The sequence below is a fragment of the Taeniopygia guttata genome, chromosome W (genome assembly GCF_048771995.1).
Source record: "Taeniopygia guttata chromosome W, bTaeGut7.mat, whole genome shotgun sequence".
In the NCBI taxonomy this organism is placed as follows: domain Eukaryota; kingdom Metazoa; phylum Chordata; class Aves; order Passeriformes; family Estrildidae; genus Taeniopygia; species Taeniopygia guttata.
In genome coordinates this window covers 33,067,713-33,090,838 of record NC_133064.1, presented here as the reverse complement: position 1 = coordinate 33,090,838, position 23,126 = coordinate 33,067,713, and the positions used below count along the sequence as shown (strand labels likewise).

The 23,126-nt window shown below is 44.1% G+C and overlaps 1 protein-coding gene across 7 annotated transcripts in view; it reads left to right on the top strand.

The window, feature by feature from the left end:
• The window catches only part of LOC116806853 (transcription factor RFX3), a 259,764-nt gene that overhangs the window by 119,993 nt on the left and 116,645 nt on the right, over nt 1-23,126 (top strand). For 5 of the 7 annotated variants that reach the window (XM_072923087.1, XM_072923083.1, XM_072923082.1 and 2 more), the window contains one exon: nt 21,405-21,654. In XM_072923087.1, the coding sequence (XP_072779188.1) occupies nt 21,405-21,654 (250 nt within the window). Of the gene's footprint in view, nt 1-7,748; nt 7,839-21,404; nt 21,655-23,126 lie in introns of all 7 variants that reach the window. The other 2 variants (XM_072923084.1, XM_072923085.1) reach the window with 1 other exon arrangement.

Sequence of the window (23,126 nt, the reverse complement as noted above, 5' to 3'; positions counted from 1 at the left end):
TGTGAGGAACAGTATCAAAGGCTTTACTAAAATCCGGAAAACTACATACAGATTATTATAGAATACCAAATTAAACCGGACTTTCCCTTTGTGAACCCATTGATTGTGCTTGATGATTGCGTTGATCTTTAAATGTCTTTCAGTAGCACCCAGTATTATCTCCTCCATAATTTTTCCAGGTATTGAGGTTAGACTAACAGGTCTGTATTTCCCTGGGTTTTCCCTCACACCCTTCTTGTAACTAGGAATAGCATTGGCCATCTTCCAGTTAGCAGGGACTTCCTCAGACTCCCAAAACATTTGGCAGATGATTGAGATGGGTCCTGCCATAACATCCTCTAGCTCCTTCGGAACTCTGGGATGAATCCCATCAGGCCCCATCAACTTCTGAACATTCAGCTGATACAACTGGTCCCTTACAATTTCAGTGTCCACAAAAGGAAAAGCACTGTTCCCTCAGTCATGGTCCTCCAACTCAGAGGACTGGGCAGCCCAAAGTCTATCAGTATCATTAAAGACTGAGGCAAAAAAAGAATGCAATGCCTCTGTTTTTTCTTCATCCCTATTAGTCAAGTGACCATATTCAACAAGTATCAGTCCAATGTTTTCTTTAGACATGCTCTTGCTATTAATGCATTTTAAAAAGTCTTTCTTGTTATCTGATACAACCCTAGTCAGTTTCAACTCTAGTTGAGCTTCGCTTTTTGTGTCTTCACCCTCCAAATATGAGCCACAGCTCTGTAATCTTCCTGCAAATCCTAACCTTGCTTCCAGAGGGTCTACAATTTCTTTTTCCTCTTGAGCTCTACGAGGAGTTTCCTGTTCACCCGATTTGGTTTTCTTCCCCACTTGCTTGATTTTTTAACCAGTGGAATTGCCTGCTTCTGTGCTTTAGAAAAGTGGTTCTTAAAGACTGACCAGCACTCATGGGTCCCTAAGTCCACAAAAGAAGATTCCCTGGATAATCTTCTAATTAGATCCATGAATAACTTAAAGATGGCTCTATTGAAATCCAGGGCAACAACTCTGCTGACCTTTTTTCTCATTACACTGAAAATTTTAAACTCAACCATTTCATGGTCACTGTGGGCAAGACAGCCACCAACCATCACATTTTCCAAGAGTCCTTCTCTAGTCACAAACAACAAGTCTAGGAGAGCATCTTTTCTAGTTGTCTCACAGAGTACCTGTGACAAGAAGTTACCTCCCACAAACTTCAAGACTTCCCAAGGCCTGCTCGTCACAGCAGGATGATATTCCCAGTTGATGTCTGGGAAGTTGGAATCTCTCATAGAGATGTGGGCTACTGATCCAGAGATTTCTCTTAATTGCTTACAGAAGAACTCATCACTGCTTACATCCTGGCTGGGTGATCAGTAATAAACACTCACTATAATATATCCTTTGTTTTCCATCCCCTTAAGACTCATTCAGAGGCTCTCCACCACATCACTTCCAACTGTAAAGGCTGTACAATCAAACCTCTTCCTTACATATAGTGCCACATGTCCATCTCACCTGCCCTGCCTATCCCTCCTAAACAGCCTGTAGCCCTTCATCCCAGCATTCCAGTTGTGGGACTCATTCCACCTAGCAAATATAGCACTACCTGCTACATCAATTAGACATACACAAGTCTATGGGACTTGATGGGATCCACCCAAGGTGGAATGTTTTGGAGTAGATCACCCCTACAAAGAGGGGTCTGGACAAGATAAATTGATGGACTGAGGTGAATTGTATGAGGTTCAGCAAGGCCAAGTGCCAGGTCCTGTTGCGTCGCGTTGAAACAGAGTTCATCGTGTCCAGGGAGAGTGTAGCTGCCAGTGCCAGGCATGGGAAGAAAATGAGACGGTTCTTCATTTCATAAAGCTCAAGAATCCATTTATTATCCCTGGAGAGGAGGGGGGAGATGAAGATAAAAAGACTGGGCAAAGGTAGGGTTGTGGGGTTTCTATAGGGTATCGCAGGGGTGGAGTTTAGGGTTTGGGTCAAGGGAGGAGTTATTAGCAACACAAGGAGGGTAAAATCTAATTCAATGTATGTTGAATAACTCATAACAAGGGGATTCTTGGGAATATGACTTAATAGTTTACAAAACTTAAATGAACATTATTAAGCTAAATTAACAAGTAATAGAAAAGCATTTGAGACTTAATCACAAAGGATAAAGTAACATAAATGATGATACATTTATTAAATGAATATATTTTTACTTAATGATTTAATAGTTCAATTTCTTCTGGCTTTTGATCTTACCAGAAGGGGTGCAGTTACTTGATCTCCACGAGGGGCACAGTATTTAGTGATTGGTCTCGGCTTTGGCACTGGTGTTATGGGTGTTGTTATTTTAGATGATGATGACTGCGAAGCGAGGGAAGCAGTGATGGCCCCGGGCGTAGGGCTTGGAGCGGGGCCACCACCAGGGGGGCGGTTGCAAGGCCGGCAGCACTACAGCAGGGGCTGGCTTTTTTGCAGGGCCAAGCAGCCCCGCCATGTGGGCCCGGGGCGGGGTCAGCTGCAGCGGCACAGCAAGAAGCGGGGGAGGTAAGTAGGGGGGAAGGGAAGGTTTGGGACCAGAAAAGAAGGACTTAAGCAGGAAAAAGGGGAATATTAAACAGCGTGGTAAGCACCATTTTTAAAAGGAGGGTCCAGGATGGCAGGGTCATTACCTTCCCAAATAGGGAACGGGGGATATGGAAATACAAGGGGAGAAGGAGGACACAGGACAGCGAGAGGACAGTAGCCCTCCCGTGTCACTTATGGATGGATTCCATCCCTTGTTCTGCCTTCAGGAAAAGGGGGATAGGGTGGCAGAGAGGGACATAGGGTAGCAACTCTGTGCCATCCTGGCAGTTTTCACTCCTTGCCACACTTCTAGGAACAAAAGGGTAAGGAAAGATATGGGCAGCTTCACAGAAACTGAAAAACCTGGGGGTTCACAGGAGGGGGAACCACTGATCTAGGACATCGACATGCTGTATGTAATTGTTCATAGCCATTTATAAGTAGCCTGCATGGCTTTACCATCCATAAGCTGCAGCAGACGTGTCAGGAAAGTTGACAAGAGTCCGACAAATTGTCCTTTTTGCAGGCAGACTAGCTGCTTGTAGCTCTTAAAAACTCCCTCCCATGAAAAACAAAAAAACTTAAACCATTCATAAACGTCTTGCTGAGTGATGGTAGATGTCAGTCCCATCGCCTGGTCCCAGTAAACTGGTCCCCTTCCTGGGAATTCCCTTCCCTGTAAGCCTTTTACCCCCATATTTTTAAGGTCACTCTCAACCTAGCCTCTTGCCATGGTACTCTTGAGTATTCCTTTTTAAGATAGGGGTCCTGCAAGGTGTTGCCGTCAGTGGGTGACTTACGGGGTGCTGGTCGTGCTGTCCTCACTGGCTGCCTGCATTCTCTACCATTTGTTGTGTCATGTTGCAACAGAGTTTACGTGTCCAGGGAGAGTGCAGCTGCTGGTGTTGGGCATGGGAACAAAAACGAGATGGGTCGTCATTTCATAAAGCTTGAGAATCCATTTATTACCCCCGGAGATGAAGGGGTAATAGAAGATGAAGACAGAAAGACTGGGCAAAGGTAGAGTCGTGGGGTTTTTATAGGGCATTGCAGGGGCGGAGTTTAGGGTTTGGGTCAAGGGTTAGGGTTAGGGTAGCTTCCTTCCCTTGTCCACTGATGATGTCACTCCATCATAGAAGGCCACTAGATTGGTCAGGCATTACTTGCCCTTGGCGAAGCCATACTGGCTGTCCCAAATCACTTCCCTGTCCTCCATGTGCCTTGACACAGCTTCTAGGAGGATCTGTTCCATGATATTCCCTGGCACAGAGGTGAGGCTGATAGGCTAGTAGTTCCCAGGGTCTTCCTTTGTACCCTTTTTTAAATGGGTGCAATATTTCCCTGTTTCCAGTCACCTGGGACTTCACTTGACCTCCACATCTTTTCAAATATCACGGAGAATGGCTTTGCAAATACATCAGCCAATTCCCTCAGGACTGTGATTCATCTCATAAAGTCCCATAGACTCATATCTGTTCAGCTTCTTCAAGTGGTGACAAACATGATCAATGGGATGGACTTTGCTCCCCTAGTCCCCTGTCTTGCAGTCCATCTACTCAAGATGTGTGGGAGAGGTTGCCATCAAGGACTGTCTGTTCTTGCCCATCTACCAGCCTTGCTTACTGGGGGGGGGGGGGGGAGGGTACATCATCTTTGACCTTCCTTTCTGTCTGACATACCTGAAGAATCCTTTCTTCTTGTTCTCCCAAGTTTATTAGTTTAAAGCACGATTCACTAAGTCAGTCAATATGTTGGCGAAGATTGTCCTGACTCTTCTAGATCAGTAGATTCTTCACAATAGTCTGTATTAATTGAAGAACATCCTGTGACCATAGAAACCAAAGCCTGGGCAACAACACCATCCACAAAACCAGATATTGGTCTGCATGATGCACTGACTTCTGCCTGCATCCCTATCCCTGACTATCAAGACAAAGGAGAAGATCACTTGGACACCTGTCCCCTTCACTTGAAGCCCCAGTGCTTTCAAGTCCTGCTTGATCTTGTCCAGACAATGCCTTACCATGTAATTGGTACCCATGTGGAAAAGAAGTAGTGGATAGTAGTCTGCACTTTTAGCCAGTTGTGGCAGTTTCTCTGTGACATCCTGGTCCTGGCAAGCAGCAAACTTCCTTTGACTGTACATCAGGCCGGTAGATGGGTGCCTCGATGCCTCTCACCCACTCTAAGCACTTGCTGCTTTCTTTTGCAGCTTTTAGTATGCCCTGATGTTGCAGTTTCTCCCTCTGAATCTTGTCCATTGGTTTTGCCAACTGCTAAGGCTTCATATCTTTTGCTGGTTGGTACATACAAGGAAGGGGAGTGAAGCAATATCCTGTTTTCATGGTTCACCAAAGACCATGGTGCCTTCTCCAAGGTGCTGTCTGTTTGGCACTGCAGCTCTTTGTCTGGTAGTCCTTGGAGGTCAGTGCCATGGGGTCCTAGTATTTATTCTTGCAACATCTTGAATAGTACTCTGTTTCTTGTTCCCCCTTGTAAAGGCCCAGAAAAGCTGACTTTAATCATGGGGTGCATCCTCCTGCCCCCCTGCCCAGGCTGCACGATGATCTGAAAAATGCTCATTAGGCCTTGGCCTTGACTAACTGCACTTGGACTAAGCCCCTATTGAGCTTATGAGAAACACTGCCTGTTCCCAGGAACTAACAACTCAGCTTATTCTGTGATTTCTGTGATTTTTAACAAACAGCCTTGAAAACTAATTTTTCTTGCCTGAATAACAACCCAAGTGGAATAATATTTTTGTTATTGGACCTTCAAAGAAAGTTACTGACTCGAATTACAGCCAGGATGGAAAATTACTATGACTAAAGCTCATTCTCCAACAACATTATGAACAGCAGTCCAATGTAAGACCCTTTGAGCTCTTGATTCCCAGAAGATAAGGGGATAATATGTATGTCTCAAACACTGACAACCAGATGGCTGTGGAAACAACCAAGGACTGGACACCGTGAGAAAAAACAAGGTGTGGCTTGAGAAGGGGGGCCATGCAGAGGTAGGGCAGCACTTTTCTGGGATAAACATCCTTGTTGTAGTTCCTGAAGATAAGTGAAACACAGTACAGTGCAACCACCGGAATGAGGCCAAAAAGTGGGCATGGATTATTGGAGGAGATTAAGACCACCAAAGACCCTCGAAGCCCTCTGGCCCATTTCCAGAAAGGTCTGAAGGAATGGACTGAGCATGAGAATTAATTTGCATAGAAACCGAGAAACCTGTCTTCAGGGCAGAGAAACCTATCCATAAAAATGTACCCACCGCCCAAGCCCAGGCAGCACCCCCAGGACCCTGGACATCTCATCAGCCGGACCAACACTGCTGGATTGATGCTGAAACCAGGACTGGTGATCTCTTTTTTTCTCTTTCTTTTTCTCTCCCCTTCTTTAATATTTTCCTTTCTGTCTTTCCTTTCACCCTACCCCTTTATCCAAAACCCACTGCCATGTGCTTATATAGTAGGTGAGGGATTTCCATGCCAAGTGTGTAATTTACTAATAAAACTTTCTCATTGTTTGCAGAGCCTGACTTTTGTCATTCCTTTCAAATATAAGCATTTATGAATCTTAGGTGCTCCCTTCCCCTTAAGGGTGGGTCTTCACACCCTTCCCTAATACAGCATAACCTAGTGACTTCCTCCTGCATCTCCTCCACCCAGGAGCATGAGGTGCAGTCTTTATAGCCCTCCACCTGGACAGCAGCTTCCCTGATAGGAAGCTCTTTCTGGATGGCTGCCTCCACTCATTCCAGGCTAGCCTGACTAGACAGCCAATTCCTGCCTGCTGTAGAGTTCAGCCCTCATCTGGTCTCTACCACCATGCTTTCAACAACTTCAAAACACTGCCTTATAAGGTCCTATAATTTCCTGGAGACATCAAGCTTCTGGATAGGCTTGCACAGCCAACAGCTATTTGGGGTGACCGTTGGGGCTGCAGCATAAGACTGTGTTAGAAGAGTAGGCAGCAGTCCAACAACTAGTAGGATGTGCTGCCTTCCTTATGCACCCCTCTGTTTGAACTGCTGCACAATCTTTTGCACCATTCCTCTCAGGCACTGTTCCCTACAGCACCACACCCTGGTCACTCACACTTCCTAGGGGCCAGTTACATGTGGATTCCTGTGGTTTGAACTGGCTGCACCAATAATACAACTCTCTCATGCTCCTCTTATGAGACCTGTTGACTGCTGGACAGTCCCTACACATGCACACAGATCAAGGGTATTGGGGGCCCAGAAAGCTCCTCAAACACCCTTCAGGACTTCATAAGCATCACATTCTTCTCAGCACACAGCAAATACTACTTCTGCCACTACTGCCATTACTGCTGTTGGCATTGACTTCCCGTGGTTCGAACTGGCTAGGGAACAGCCACCACCACCCAAGCAAATGGAGCTCCAAACTGAAATCAAACACAAAAAGAAAGTACACAGAAGGTGGAAGCAGGGACAGACTTTTGGGGACAAAGATATTGCCCACACATATATCAAGAAAGCTCTGAAGATTGTCTAGTGCACACACACCACCCCCCCCCCCCACTCCCCCTGCCCAGGTCAAAGGGGGTAGAAGAATATCTGCACTAGTTTTATACTTTTTTGGGGCAATAGTGGATGCTCTGTGAATCTTATAGATTCCTTACTAAAAGGCACTGAAGGATCCATTTGCCATCCACAAAAGAACCGGAGGCTGCTGATGTGTTAGAAACCAACAGAGAGACACCTGTGAAATGCGACAAAGGAATTAGGTTGTGTTCCTCTAAAAAGCTGACAATGTCAATAGGCCCACTAAAGTACCTCTGTAGCAATGCATGCAGCATGGGGAAGAGACAGGAAAAGATGTAAGCCACTACGCACCTGGAAAGGTATGATTCAATTGCTACCACTGAGATTTGGCAGGACAAATCGCATGACTGGAGCACTTCAGTCAATGGCTATAAACTGTTCAGAAAGCACAGGCAAGGAAGAAGGGATGGAGGGGTTGCCTTCTATGTAAAAAAATGGATTGACTGGAGAGATCTGTCTTTGAAAACCAGTGCTGAATGGGTTGAGACCATTTGGGTAAAAATAAGGGAAAAGCCAACAAAGGAAACCTTATGGTTGATGTTTGCTACAAGCTGCCTGATCAAGGTGAGGATGTCAATTAAGCATTTTTACTTCAACTGCAGGAAGAATCATGCTCACAGGCTCTGATCCTCCTGGAGGACTTCAACCACCCTGACATCAGCAATCGCTCTTCTCATAACCTGAACCTCAAGGTCTGTATCCAAGACAGGGGGGAAGCAGTCCCTCCCATTATAGGAGAAGATCAGATTTGTGACCACCTAAGAAACCTGAGCATACATAAATCCACGGGACCACACAAGATGAATGCCAGGGTCCTGAGGGAATTTGCTGATGTGGTTGCTAAGCCATTCTCCATTGTATTTGAGAAGTTATGGCAGTCAGACCACATCCCCGATGACTGGAACTAAGGAAACATTGCGCCCATTAAAAAAAATGGTGAAAGGACCACCCTGGGAACTACCAACCAATAGACCTCACCTGCATGTCCAGTAAGATCATGAGACAGATTCTTCTGGAAGATATATTGAGGCATATAGATGACAGGGAGGAGATTAGCACATGACTTCACTAAAGGCAAATTGTGCATGATCATTTTAGTGGTCTTCTACAATGGAGTGACTACATCAGTGGAAAAGGGAATAGCTACAGATGTCATCTACCTGGACTTCTGTAAGGCCTTTCAAACAGGCCCCCAAAACATTCTGACCACTAAATTGGAGAGATATGGGGACTGTTAGATGGATAAGGAATTTGCTGGATGGCCATGTCCAAAGACTTACAGTCAATAGTGCAGTGTTCAAGTGGAAACCAGTGACAAGTGGTGTCTGTCAGGGGTCTATATTGAGACCAATACTGTTTAATATTTTAATCAATTATATAGTGTCGTGGTTTGACACAGAAAAAAAAAAATCCGGAAAAAATAAGTCAATTTAAACATTGACCAATTGAAAGTAAACACGCCTCTGAGAACACAGAGGGGTTAAAAACAGAATTCTCAGGAGAACTTACTCTCTTAGGTTCCGGTCAGTGGTCAGTGCAGGACTCTCCCCTGCCCGGCTACGAGATGGGTGGGGGAGGGGAGAAGCCATGTGGCCTTCAGAGGTAGGCCTAAGGGTAAAAGGACTAGAACTGGGCTGGCTCCCTGCAAATAGAAGGGTAGAGAAATCTGGAATGTTTCCATTTCTCTTCAGAGTCTCTCTCTCTCCTAAGAGAGAAAAAGAGACAGCAGTAGTTTTGCCAGCAGTTCACTGCGGGGAAGGAGAAAAGCGAGGGGGGCCGCAAGGTGCCCAGCCGCTTGTGGGAGCTGAAGCTTGGGCAGCAAGCTATTTCTGGGAGTCGGGACTTTTAACCCTTCTTAAAAAATGAAAGCTTTGTGAATTTTTTCTCTTCCTTAGTTTAAAAAGAGAGGAAGAGAGACAACCTAAGACCTGGGATGTTGAAAGGAGAAATTTTAAATAAGAAGAGAATGGAGTAGCTTTTAGCTAGACTTTTTTTAGTAGCCACAAACTAAACTGATCTTTTTCTCTAAGAGAGAAATTGTATTTTTAAAAAAATGCCAGTGAGCTAAGGAGACCATGCTTCAGCTAGAAAAAAGACAAAAGTAGAGCGAACAGAAAAAAGTTAAAGAAGTTTATAGTAGTGCCCCCTGTCTTTACAGAGGAAGAAAAGAAAAAGATCTCTGTTCTTAAACCCTCAGCCCCAGGGGAAAATGGGGGGGACTGTTGGTCCCAAAAATAAAAAAACTAAACTGTTGTTTTTTCCTCTCTTGGCAGGGCATCCTTGAAAGAAAAAATCTTAAAAACAGTCTATGTATTAGTAGTGAGAGCACTGTGCATGGAAAAGAGAGAGTCACCACTGGCAAACTTTTTTTCCAGGCGGTGCCATGTAGTGACATAGAAGCACAAGATGTAGCAGCTGTATTTCTTAAAGAGTCTGTGGCACAAGAGAGACTCTTCTCTCCCTGCAGATAGACTAGGTGTTAGTTATCTAGAAGGTAGAAACCTAATTAGAGTCCAGATTGTGTCTCACTGTAGTTTGTTAGAATTAAGTAATAAGAAAAAGAATATTTTAGAAAGTTTTCATTTCGAATTATATGTGTTTTCTTTCTTTTTTTTTTTTTTTCCTCTTTTATAGTAGCATAGTAGTAATAATTTAATAAAGTTTTTTCTTGTTATTAGGCTTAGGCCTGCTTTGGTCTGTTCTCAATCGCATTTCACAGCATTCAGTTAAAAAATTGCATTTTCATAGGGGGCACTGGCATTGTGCCAGTGTCAAACCATGACATATAGTGAGTTTGAGTGCACCCTCAGCAAGTTTGCAGATGACACCAAGCTGAGTGGTACAGTTGACATCCCTTCCCTTTGTGTTCCTCTAAAAAGCTGACAAGATCAATAGGCTCACTAAAGTGCCTCTGTAGCAATGCATGCAGCATGGGTAAGAGACAGGAAAAAGGAAGGAATGGGATGCCATCCAGAGGGATCTTGACAGGCTAGAGAGAAGTGGGCGCATGCAAACCTCATGAAGTTCACCAAGGCCATGTGCAAGGTCCTGCACCTGGATCAGGGCAATCCCCAGTATCAATACAGACTGGAGATTAATAGACTGAGAGCAGTCCTGAAGAGAAGGACTTGGGCATATACTGGTAAATGAAAAAATTGCCATGGGCTGGCAATGTGCACTTGCAGCCCAGGAAACCAATCACATCCTGGGCTGCATAAAAGGCAGCGTGGCCAGCAGTTTGAGGGAGGTGAATTCTCCCCTCTGCTTCACTCTCATGAGACCCCCACCAGTTCTGTTACAGAAAGTCCAGAGGAGAGACACAAAGATGATTAGAGGGTTGGAACACCTCTTGTAAGAGGAAAGATTATGAGAGTTGGTGTTGTTCAGCCTACAGAAGAGAAGGCTCTGGGGAGACCTTATTTCAGCCTTTCAATATATAAAGGGGGCAGAGAGGTACTTTTTGCCAGAGCTTATACTGACAGGACAAGGGGCAATAGTTTTAAACTGAAAGAGGCATTTAGATTTAGGGATCAGGAGCATAGCTGAAATGCTTGTACACCAGTGCACTCAGTATGAGAAACAAACAGGATGAAGATGTTGTAGTGGGTTGACTTCGGCTGAATGCCAAGTGCCCACCAAGCCATTTTATCATTTTCCTTCCCAGTGGGACAGGGGAGAGAAAATAAGATGGAAAACAAGTTGAGATAAGTTGAGATAAGGTTGAGATAAAGCAGCTTACTGAAGTAAAAGCAAAATTTGCATGAACATAAGCAGAGAAAAAAAAAAGTTTATTCTCTATAGTGAGTGATATTTAGACACTTCCCAGGAAGCAGGGCTTCAGCACATGAAGTGGTTGATCTGGAAGGCAAACATAAATAATGAATTCCCACCATTCTTCCTCCCTCCTTTAGCTTTTATATTTAAGCTGACATTATATGGTATGAAATATCCCTTTGGTTAATTTGGGTCAGATGGCCTACTTGTGTCCCCTCCCAGGGTCTTGCCCACTCCCAGCCCCTTGATGGGGGGGGAGAGGATGTTGGGGAGACAGTGCTGATGCTGTGCCAGAACTGCTCAGCGGTAGCCAAAACTCTGGTGTGTTATCAACACCTTTTCAGCTCCCAATGTAAAGCACAGCACTGGGAGGGCTGCTATGGGAAAATGAATTCCAGTTCAGGCACACCAAATACACGTTTGACCACCCTTAGAGTAAAAAAAAAAAAATATTTCTTAGACGCTATGCTAAAGCACATGGAGGACAGGGAGGTGATTTGGGACAGTCAGCATGGCTTCCTCAAGAGCAAGTACTGCCTGACCAACCTAGTGGTCTTCTATGATGGAGTGACTCTATCAGTGGACAAGGGAAGGGCTACAGATGTCATTTATTTGGACTTCTGTAATGATGCCTTTTCGCTGGCCCTAAAATCATGAGCCAGACACAGGGTGATAAAAAGGGGTTACCTTTATAAGGATACTTTGCTGCACAATTGGCCAGGTGGAAAACACCAAAGATGCACACACAGCATTTTGCAAATTAGCATATCTGACAAGAATCCCCAATTAGAAGTATAATTGATGAGTTAATTCCCCCTTCAGTTCGACCCTTTTTCGAATTCCCTCTTGTCCTGGATTAAGGCAAATTTGGGAGAAAACCTTGAAAAGCCCCCCCCCCCCCCCAGAAAGCCAACCCACACAGCCCCTCCCCCCAACTGGTTAGAGAAAATTTCCTCTGAGAGAAGTGGAAAAAAAATGTTTATTTTAAAAAGAAAAGTACTCCCCAGCACACAAAATGAACAATACCAGGTGACAAAACTCATTCGCCACTCTGAAGAGATGACAAATTCAGAAAGTCTCTCCTGGGAGTGGTTGCTCTGTTATCAGTCCCTTCAGCTCTGGGAAAGGCTGCTGCCCAGAGTAAGCCCCGGTAGGCCACAAAGTGCAAGCTCTCCGTGATTCCCCAGATCCCAGTCCGGAGCAGGTTTGAACAGATCCAAGAAAAGGGAAAGAAAACCAGTCTAGGGAACACTTGGACTGCCTCAGCTAGCTAAACTAACTAAAAAGCAAAGGAGCATGGTGTTCTGCCCCCTCTGTGCCCAGACAACACAGTGGAGTTCTGTGTTCCAGCAGACTGTGGAGGAGTGAGTGAGGCTGATAACAAAACTCTGTGCTTCTTCTCCCCACCTTTGCTCTCAGAGCCCGTCTTGAAGGCACAGAATATAATATCCAGCATAAACAGAACACACAATTGGGGATATGAGCATCATAACCTCACCCTAGGACACCCCTCCTCTAGATAGGGACTAAACTCTGTTTATGAAAATGTGTCTCAAAGAGCTGGTTTCAACCTTGGTTCCCAGGAAGAACCAAGATAGGAAAGGAGCCTTGAACTCCCACCTTGGAGCCTCTGGAATCTGTTTTGTATTTCTGCCTATCAGGCTGGGGAAAAAAATACTGGAGCTAACTACAAGTACAATAATAGGCTACAGAGATACAAATATATGTGTAAAAAATACAGAGAAGATATTAAAAAAAAAAAAGTGTAAAAAATCAGTTTGGCATCAGTAAAGCCTTTGACATGGTCCCCCATACCCTTCTCTCTAAATTGGAGATATGGATTCAGTGGATGGAATGTTAGGTGGATAAGGAATTGGTTGGACAATTGCATCCAAATGGTCGTGATGAATCATTCAGAGTCCTGATGGGCATCAGTGACAAGTGGTATCCTTCAGGGGTCTATATTGGGACCAGTGTTATTTAGTATCTTCATCAATGACAGACAAAGGGATCGAGTACACCCTCAGCAGAATTGCAGTTGACACCAAGATGAGTGGTGCAGTTGACACACCTGAAGGATGGGATGCCATCCAGGAGGACCTGGACAAGCTTGAGAACCAGGCCCATGAGAACCTCATAAGATTTAATAAGACCAAGTGCTGGTGCTGCACCTGGGTCCAGGTGAACCCTGATGTTGATATAGACTGGGAGATGAACTGATCGAGAGCAGCCCTGCTGAGAAGGACTTGAAGGTGCTGGTGGATGAGAGACTGGGCATGAGCTGGCAATTTGTGCTTGCATCCCAGAAAGCCAACTGTGTCCTTTGGCTGCATCAAAAGCAATGTGGTCAGAAAGTTGAGGGAGGTGATTCTGCCCCTTCACATTGGTGACACTGTTTTGGATTGAGTGAGAGCTTTAGACAAGCTATGCCTTAGGCTCAGATTTTTGGCAGCAGCTCTACTTAAGTGACCCTCACCTAAATCACTCTAGCTCCAAAGTTCTTAAGAATGGTGAATTAGGTCTATTGTAAAATGAGTTATTTATTGAATAAATATGAGGTAACAGACAAAAGGCCTTAAACAGGGTTACTTACTGCACAGTAACCCAAAAATCACGGTAGGAGAAAATAGTACGAGATGAGAATTCTCAGTGGTGGTGAATTCTTCCCGCAGCAACTGCAGCCTGTCTCCCTTCTGGTCCTGAGAGAGAGCTCAGAGCTGAGCCCAGCCCCCTTACCCCCAGCCAAAATCTCATGGTATGTCTGCCCTTCCCAAGAGAAAAGCACCTGGCTAAGGGGCTGCAGCCATCTGCACCCCTTCCCCCCACCTTGGACACTTCTTTTGTCTCTATTAAGTACCGGTCATTGATATCTCTTAGCAACAAATGTGAGAAAATTCCCTGAGAGAAAAAGAAGAAAAAAAAAACCTTCCTAACTTCCCACAAAGATTAACTGGTTAATGAAGCCTAAATGTTTAATAGTTGGAAAGAATTGTGTAAAATTGCTGCTGTTCCTTTGACTTTTCTACTCCCTTCACAAATCCTTTCACAAATTGTAGTTCTATTTTAGTTTTTCCTTCTTTTTCATAACACTGTACATATTTCTGTCCAATTTAAAATTTCACTCTACTGAACTAACAGAATGTCGTAAAATACAAATGAGCTCAGAATTTCAAGCTTCAAAGAATTTCAGTGAATTTAAAATCAAAGCAAAGCATTTATAGGACTCCTGTATATAGGACCCTCTTGGCTGACATTTTTTTGTCATGTTTACAGTTTTGTTATAGATGGATAATGAGATTATTGGCTCTCGCAATTAAGGGATGAATATCGTGTGAATATTAAGAGAAGCTTTATTAATGTATAGTTATGTTATTGTAATTTGTTGTTTAGATGTCCTCTGTTCTCCCTGTTATAAGTAAAAAAAAATTGAGCCAAATTTAATATTTAATAAAAATTGATTTTTATTATGCAACCCAGTCAAAAAAGGACAGAGCCAAGCCCGGGTATCGGCGCTGGGTGAGACACAGGTCAGACCACTACAGCGTAGGGTCCCCTATGTTCACACCGACCATCCTGTATGAGCGATTTTTATACAGTTTATTTTGCCCGGGGCTGAGTGCCTTTTCTTCCTTTCAGAGTTTCACATATTCATGTGGAGTCATTTCTTTGCCATGAATGGAATAAAACCATGTCCAGGGAGTGCTGTTCATCCATGATGAGTCCCTGGAACCTAGCATTGAGATGTATCTCTCCGATGACTCGGCTATCTCAATCTTAGATATTTATCGCATATTCACCATTCAGGCATTCCCCAGATCACCTTGAGAGAGACCCATCTCCGGGCTGGCTACTTTCATTTGTTTGCAAATGAGGTTCTCCTCCCTCTTGTCCTTGGTGGTTTTGACACTGTGATGCAATCCCCGACACTGGCTTGTGTGCTTAAAAATCTTTTATAAGAATGTTTTTCACCAGCAAAATATATAAGACACGTAAATCATTTTATATACATGAATTATCCCCTATACACATAACAATCCCTCCCCTTCTACATAAACACATTAATTCGTGCTCTTTCTAAAAATTTCTACATGATTACGTGTGATTTTATTTCCAACCTAAACATTTATCCCCATTTAGTGTCGACAAAAACTCTTAATTCCCTCCATGCTCATCATCCCACTCTTCCTTGGGAATTTCCTGGTATAGCTTGTAAACATTCCCTTCTCCCCTTATTTGTTCTTCGAATCTAGCCAAGGCATCTGCTGCCCTACGGTGTGGGTTTTCCTCTCCTAATTTCATAATTTTAGATACCTGATTCGTTTTTCCTGTAGCACATTCTGGGTCCGTGGGCATGGCAGCTACCTGCATCCCCTGCACTACTGAGTGTATTAACCTGATAAAGCAGGGTACCAGGCAGGGCAGGAATATGATTTCAGCTATTTAACACAATGCAAAAAATATGACCTTTTTCCACCAAGTACCATCAAACAAATGGTCCCACCAGGATGCTTGGAGGATGGACTTCTAGTTTTGCACTGGGACGTGTGCTACCCTTTTGATTTCAGTTGTCAAGCCTCTGATGGTCTCTCCATAATCATCAATTTCTATACAACATTCCGATGTTACAGGGAGCTCATGGGCCTTCTGCCCACCCCCCCCCTTCCCCGGGACCCTGTGACTCTGATCAAGATAACCCCTGGACCCTCCTTTCTACCCCAACGGAGTTGGCGGAGAGCCAGGAAAGCCCAACCATGTCCAAAACCTATATAGACCCCTGACATTTCCTGTTTGTTCTCTTTTGCCCTGCTCTCCACATGGACAACACAGAATAAAGAGAGCTGAACCAACTTATATTGGGGTAAGAGCCTCTTTTAAATATCTTTCCCTTCTCCTGATATTCCTCCCCTCACAGCCCCTTACCTCTGAGCTAGCCTGATTATTCGGAGGGCTGCGTGAGGGGGGGAACCACATTCTGATTTGTTAAATTTCCCACAAACTCCCCCTTCTTTGGCTAGCAGATAGTCTAGAGCTATCCTGTTTTGATACACAAATGCTCTCATTTGGGAGTGTTGTTTGGATAGTATCTCGAGAGCATCTGAGGTGTGGTTTGAGATAATTTCTACCACTGCCTGGAGCCTTATTAGCCAATTTAACAGGTAAATCGGGGTTCTATACCCCCAGCTACCATCCTGGGCCCAAGTTGCAGGGCCATAATATTCTATAATTCTTTTTGCGGGCCACTCCTCCTCACCCCAGGTTTGACTCCCATCAAAAATAGGAAATTTCTTTTTCACTTCCCTTCTTTTCCTACTCAAGGTTTCATATCAGGGGGCCCTTAGTGAGCTGCATTCTGATTGGGGCAGTGTGAAGAAAACAGGCCTTATTAATCCCACAATGCATGACCCCTTCCATTGTTGAGGTAATTCACTGTATGCTTTCTTTCCACAAATCCAATATAAAGCATTGGGGGCTTTCCATATAATTTTTGTGGTTTTGGGTTCGTGCCAGTACCCCCTTAATTCGTCTAATGGTTGGTAGGGGTTATCTCCAGAGCCTTTGTTCCAACATAATCCGATTTTATCATTCCATTCACATTTAGCCCCTTTTTCCTGGCTCCAGTACCCTGCAGGCTTTTCTGGTTGCCAGGTCCTGCTTTTGTTAAAGGAGTTTACCGTTAAAGTGGACATACACGGAGTGTATCCTACTCCATCAGTATATTCCTTTCCCTCCCTGCTAATGCAAAATGTCCCAATTACCCTTTTTTCTAGGACCCACCCCTCAGGTCTCTGAATTACCCTTGATGTTTTAGCACTACCCCATTTTAGGAGTTGCTCTGGAGCTAAACTCTCACCTTTCCAAGTCCACTTTTCAGCAGACTTGAGCCCCCTGCAAATCCAACAGTTAGGTAGCCCAAATTCAGTTGCAATTTCCTGCATAAGAGCTACACAAGCCCTTTGGCCAGAATCCCCTTATACACTGTACCACCCAAACCTCGTTACAGTATTCACACTTAAAATGCACAAACGGATAACAACCACAACCTGGTTCAGTGCACCTTATCAGATCCCTATCAGTCATTTACTTGGCTGACGCAGGGTTAACTTCAGGTCTCCAGGGGGAGGTGACTTTCCACTCTGGTGCCTCTTCCAGGGTCCCCACCTTCTTCACTCGAGAAGCATGTGTCCAACCCTTTTCTGCTGTTCGTATTGCTGTGTCTGTAGTTAAGAGGACAAGAAAAGGGCCTTCCCAGTGAGGGGACAAAGGACCCTCTCTCCAAGTTTTTTCGAGCACCTTGTCCCCAGGTTGCACTTTATGTATGGAGAAACACAAGGGGGTACTTTACGTTATCACTCCCTGCTTCCTCAATTCCTGCAGATTCTTTTTCATGGACATGAGATACGGCTGTATCTGTCCATCTTCTATCCTTGGATGCCCCACCGGCATGCCATGTTTGTAGGGCATCCCTTATAGCATTTCAAAGGGTGACAGCCCAGTCTCAGAATGAGGCATGGTCCGAATATTTAGCAGGGCTAAGGGGAAGCATTTTAACCAGGACATTTTTGTTTCCAAAATCAATTTAGCCAATTGAGCCTTTAGTGTTTGATTCATTCTCTCGACTTGCCCGGAGCTATGAGGATGCCACGGGGTGTGGTATTCCCACCGGATCCCCGGTTAGTTGTCTAATAATTTTCGAGTTGAAGTGTGTGCCTTGATCAGAATCTATGCATTTTACTAACCCATTATTTCTTCCAATAGAAATTTTGATACTGCCTGAGCCGTAGCACGAGAGCTTGGGAGGGCTTCTACCCAGTGGGTTAATTTGTCCACTATTACCAATAGAAATTTTTATCTCCCCACCTTAGGCAGATCAGTGAAATCTACCTGAATTCTTTCGAAAGGCCGATAAGCTGCTGGGCAACTTCCCAATGCCACTTGCCATGTCCTTGCCCGATTAACTTTTTGGCAAATCATATACCCTTGCACCTCTTGTTTCGCCAATTCATAAATCTCCTTACACACGAAGAATCTCAGGAATTGCTCCGCTAGGTCCTGGGGTCCCCAGTGTGTCTGCTGATGTAGTCTCCTTAGGATTTTTCTGGTATAATCTTTAGACAACAGCTCCCTCCCATCGGGCAATTTCCACTTACGCCTTCTAGCTGGCCTCCTATCTTTTCGTACCTCTCAGTTTCTTTTGGGGAAGGGTGTGGGGGATATTCCTGGACCTCCCCTTCTTTGATTTCTGGGGTACTTACCTTCAGTAAAGCCACACTTATAGCTTCTTTGTCTGATAAGTTGTTTCCCTGAGTCTTGAACTGCATTCCTGTTTGGTGCCCTTTCACATGGACTATGGCAATTGCCTTCAGCCCCTTTATAGCTTCTAAGATATGCCTGATCATTTCCTCATGCACCAATTCCCATCCCCGCGTATTGAGTAACCCTCTTTCTTCCCAGATCTTCCCGAAAGTATGTACCACCCCAAGTGCATATTTTGAATCTGTGAAGATCGTTCCCTTTTCCCCTTCTAATTTCCACAGAGCTCTTAATACTGCATACAATTCACAAGCTTGCGCTGACCATCCGGCATTCAGGGATCCTGATTCTATTATTTCCCCTGTTATACCATTTAACCCTGCATATCCTGATTTCCTTTTCCCATCTATGACCCTTGCCAAACCATCTACAAGCCACTTTTCCCCTTCTTCTAATTCTTCCACTTCTAAATCTTATCTTATTTTGGTTTGCAGTGTCACCACTTCAGCACAATCATGGGTAGGCACTCCTGTGGCTTCCCCAAACAGAAACTGGGTGGGATATTGTGCCGAGGTTGTTCGCAGTTCCAAATCCCGAGAGGGGATAAAATAGCCTCATATTTTAGAAGTTTGGCATCAGTCATCCACTTGTCTGACTTTTGCTGCAAAATGCTCCTTACACTGTGTGGGGTGTAAACTACCAATGGTGCCCCAAAGGTCACCTTCTTAGCCTCTTCTACCAATATTGTCACCACCACAATTGCTTGCAAGTACATAAGCCAACCCCTGCTTACAGGGTCTAAAAGTTTTGATACATATCCCACCGGTTTCTTGGCCCCTGCCCAATCCTGAGTTAATAGTCCATGAACAGTGTGATTACTGACGTCCACAAACAGCTGAAAGGGTCTCTTTGCATCAGGGAGGCTCAACACCGGAGCTGCCATGAGGGTTTCCCTCAGTTCTTTGAAACCCTCTTCATCCTGTTCTGGTCCATTTTAGCCTATCTGCAGTAAGCTTTTCATAAAGAAACCTTACCTTCTCGCTGTATCCCTCAATCCATTGCCTGCAGTATCCTAGAAGTCCCAGCCACTGCCTGACTTCCCTTTTAGTTCGAGGAGGGGGCAAAGTGATAATGAAAGATGAATGAAAAATCAAAACCCCACAACTCTAATAAAGATTTTTAGGGAACAGTATGGTTTTTATTACAGTGCCGGGTGCACTCAGGGATTTCCCTTCAAAGGGCATGTGCACCCCTGAGAACTCCTGATCCTTTTTTATTACCCTTAATTAATTTCCATATGCATACAATTTCACAATAGGTTCATGCATATTCGTTCTGCTGATTTCATGTTACACTTACAGCTAGTTACACTTGTACTCAGTTTTTGTCAGAAAGTACAGAAAGAACTCCTGGGTCACTCTGCCCTGTCTGTTTCAAGGTCCTAGAAGTCTTTCTTATTTCTTATTTCTTATCTTTTTAGTGTGGAAATTTGCATTCTTTCTCCTTAGCTAGGGCAACTTTGCTAGTGCTGCAGTTACCAGACTAAACAGCATATTTTACTTATGCTAGCAAGCTCAAAGCGGCACATTTCACCTAAATCCAAATGGATTTCTACCCTGTTAAATTTTCACTCTGTCTCAATTATCCCCACTATACAGTCTGGATATAATTTTTTTTTTTTAACTTTTGTTAACCAGTGCCCTATGTACTTGACCTCAGGCTCTGTGAACTGTAATTTAGATTTCGAGACCTTCAATCCCTTTTTCCCCAAAAAGTTTAATAATACAATGGTATATGCCCATACCTCTTTTTTGTTGGGACCAGCCACCAGTAACCTCATGGGTTGAGATAAAGAAAGTTTACTAAGATAAAAAAGGAAGAGAAAAAAATAGAATATACAAAACAAATTATGCAAAATGCAGTGGCTCACCACTTGCTGACTGATGCCCAGCCCATCCCTGAGCTGTGATTCCAGCCCCTTGGCGAACTCCTCCCAGTTTATATGCTGAGCATTACACCATAGAATGTTAAGGGCTGTGAAAAGGGGCCTTAAAGATCATCTAGTCCCAAGTCCCCTGCCATGGACAGGGACACCACCTACTAGATCAGGTTGCTCAAGGCCTTATCCAACCTGGCCTTGAACACTGCCAGGTTTGGGGCATCTACAACCTCCCTGGGCAACCTGTTCCAGTGCCTCACCACCCTTACAGTAAAAAATTTCTTTCTTATGTCTAACCTAAATTTCTCTTTCAATTTGCACCCATTACTCCTTGTCCTATCACTAGAGTTCCTGATGAAGAGTCCCTCTCCAGCTTCCCTGTAGGTCCCTTCAGGTACTGGAAGGTTACTATGAGGCCTTCACACAACCTTCTCTTCTCCAGGTTGAATAGCCTCAACTTTCTCAGCCTGTGTTTCTAGGGGAAGTGCTCCAGTCCTCCTATCAACTTCATGACCTTCCTTCTGGACTTGCTCCAACAGTTCCATGTCCTTCTTATGTTGGGGGCACCAAAACTGGATTCAGTACTCCAGAAGGGGTCTCACAAGAGATGAGTAGAAGGGGAGAATCACCTCCTTCAACCTGCTGCCAATTCTCCTTTTGATGCAGCCCAGGATGTGGTTGGCTTCCTGGGCTGTGAGCTCACACATGGAATATCCTTTTCGTCAGTTTGGGTCAGATGTTTTGGCTGTGCCCCCTCCAAGCTTCTTGTGCACCCCCAGCCTTCTTGCTGGCTGTACATGAGAAGCTGAAAAGTCCTTGACTTAGTATAAGCACCACATAGCAACAACTAAAACATCAGTGTGTTATCAACATTATTCTCATCCTAAATCCAAAACGCAGCACTGTATCAACTTCTAGGAAGAAAATGACTTCTATTCCAGCTGAAAACAGTATACAAAATAAATGTCATATAAATAAAATCCAGCTTTGACTGGAGGATTTCAAAAGTTAAAACAGTTTTTTAAATTACTGTATAATATATTAATACTTGAATGAGATCTTGCTCTCATATCTTCAATTTCTGTCATACTTTTCTCCACCCATCTTCAGATGGGACTAAAACCATTTTCTGTTAAGCTTAATGAATACTTATTTTAACAGTGAGTCCAAGTTAATTACTCAGTACTTTGACATATGAAATGTTAAACTGTACACTCTTCTCTACAATGATGCTTCCCTCACTTTAGCAATTCAAATAAATAACTACTACTTCTTTTATTTTCTTTTCCTGAAGTCGAACAACTTATCCTTACATGGAAGCCCAGATGTATAGCCAAAACACTGGGGGAAATTACTTCGAAGGAAGTTCTGCACAGGCAACTACAGTGGTCTCCTCTCATAGTATGGTGGGCACCGGAGGGATTCAGATGGGTGTTGCAGGAGGACAGCTCATTAGCAACTCAGGAGGGACCTATCTGATTGGCAATTCAATGGAAAATTCTGGTCATTCAGTGACTCATACAACACGGGCCTCCCCAGCTACAGTAAGTACTTCATAATTATGTTAAATCTTTGGGGATATTTCTTAATCACTATGATGTTCTGGCATGCTGACATGTTTCTGTAGCAAAAAGCATATTATGTTGGCAGAATCAGTAATACATTACTTTGTCTTGCAAATATTTACATTTAGTTTAACTCTGTACATGTAAATAATATAGTGCTATCATGGTTTAATCCCAGCTGGCAACTAAGCATCATACAGACACTCACTCTCACCCAGCAGGATGGGGAAGAGAATCAGAAAAATAAAAAGGAGAAAACTCGTGGGTTGACATATAAACAGTTTATTAATTTTAAAATTGAAACAATAGTGATAATACTGATAGGAATAAAAAAATTATAAAGAAAAGAAAAAATACCAGAGAATGCAAATAAAATCCAAGAAAGACAAGTGATGCAAATGAAAGCAATTTCTCACCAACTGACTGAGCCAGTCCAGCTGCCCAGTCAGTCCCCAAGCAGTGGCCCCCCTGCCAATGTCTCCCCTAGTTTTATTGCTGAGCATGACATCATATGGTATGGAATATCCCTTTGGTCAGTTAGGGTTAGCTATCCCAGCTGTGTTCTCTCCCAGCTTCTTGTCTACCCCCAGCCTATTCACTGGTGGCGCAGTGTGAGAAGCAGAAAAGGCCTTGACTGTGTGTAAGCCCTGCTCAGCAATAACTAAAACATCCTGTGTTATCAACACTGTTTTCAGCACAAATCCAAAACACAGCCCCATACCAGCTACTGTGAAGAAAATTAACTCTCTCCCAGCCAAAACCAGTGCAGTTCACTGGGGATGCTTGCATGCATAAGAATGTGGATGAGACTGAAAATCTTGCTACAACCTCCTTTCAGAAAGTCGTAGAGAGTGATAAGGTCTCCCCTGAGCCACCTCTTCTCCAGGCTAAACAACCCCAGCTACTTCAGCCCCGTTCCTCATATGACTTACTCTCCAGACCCTTCACCAGCTTCCTCATCCTTCTCTGCACCTCAGCATCTTTCTTGTCATAAAGGGCCCAAAACCAATCACAGTATGGGCAGGGACATCTTACACTAGATCTGGTTGCTCAAAGACCTGATCATTCTGACCTTGAACACTCCCAGGTATGGGGCATCCACAACTTCTCTGTGCAATCTGTTTCAGTGTCTCACCACCCTCATTGTAAACACTTTCTTATGTCTAATCAAAACCTACCCTCTTTAAGTGTTCATCCCTTGTCCTACTGCTACAGGCCCTACTAGAAATTTTGTCCCTGTCTTTCTTATAAGCCCTCTAAGTATGGAAAGACTACCTAAAGCCTTCTGTTCTCCAGGCTGAAAATCCCCAACTGTCTCAGTCTTTCCTCATAGGAGAGGTGTTCCAGCCCTCTAATCATCTTTGTGTCCCTCCTCTGGAACCACTCTAACAAGTTTTTCTTGTTCTGGGCACCTCAGAGCTGAATGCAGGACTCTAAGTGGGGTCTCACAG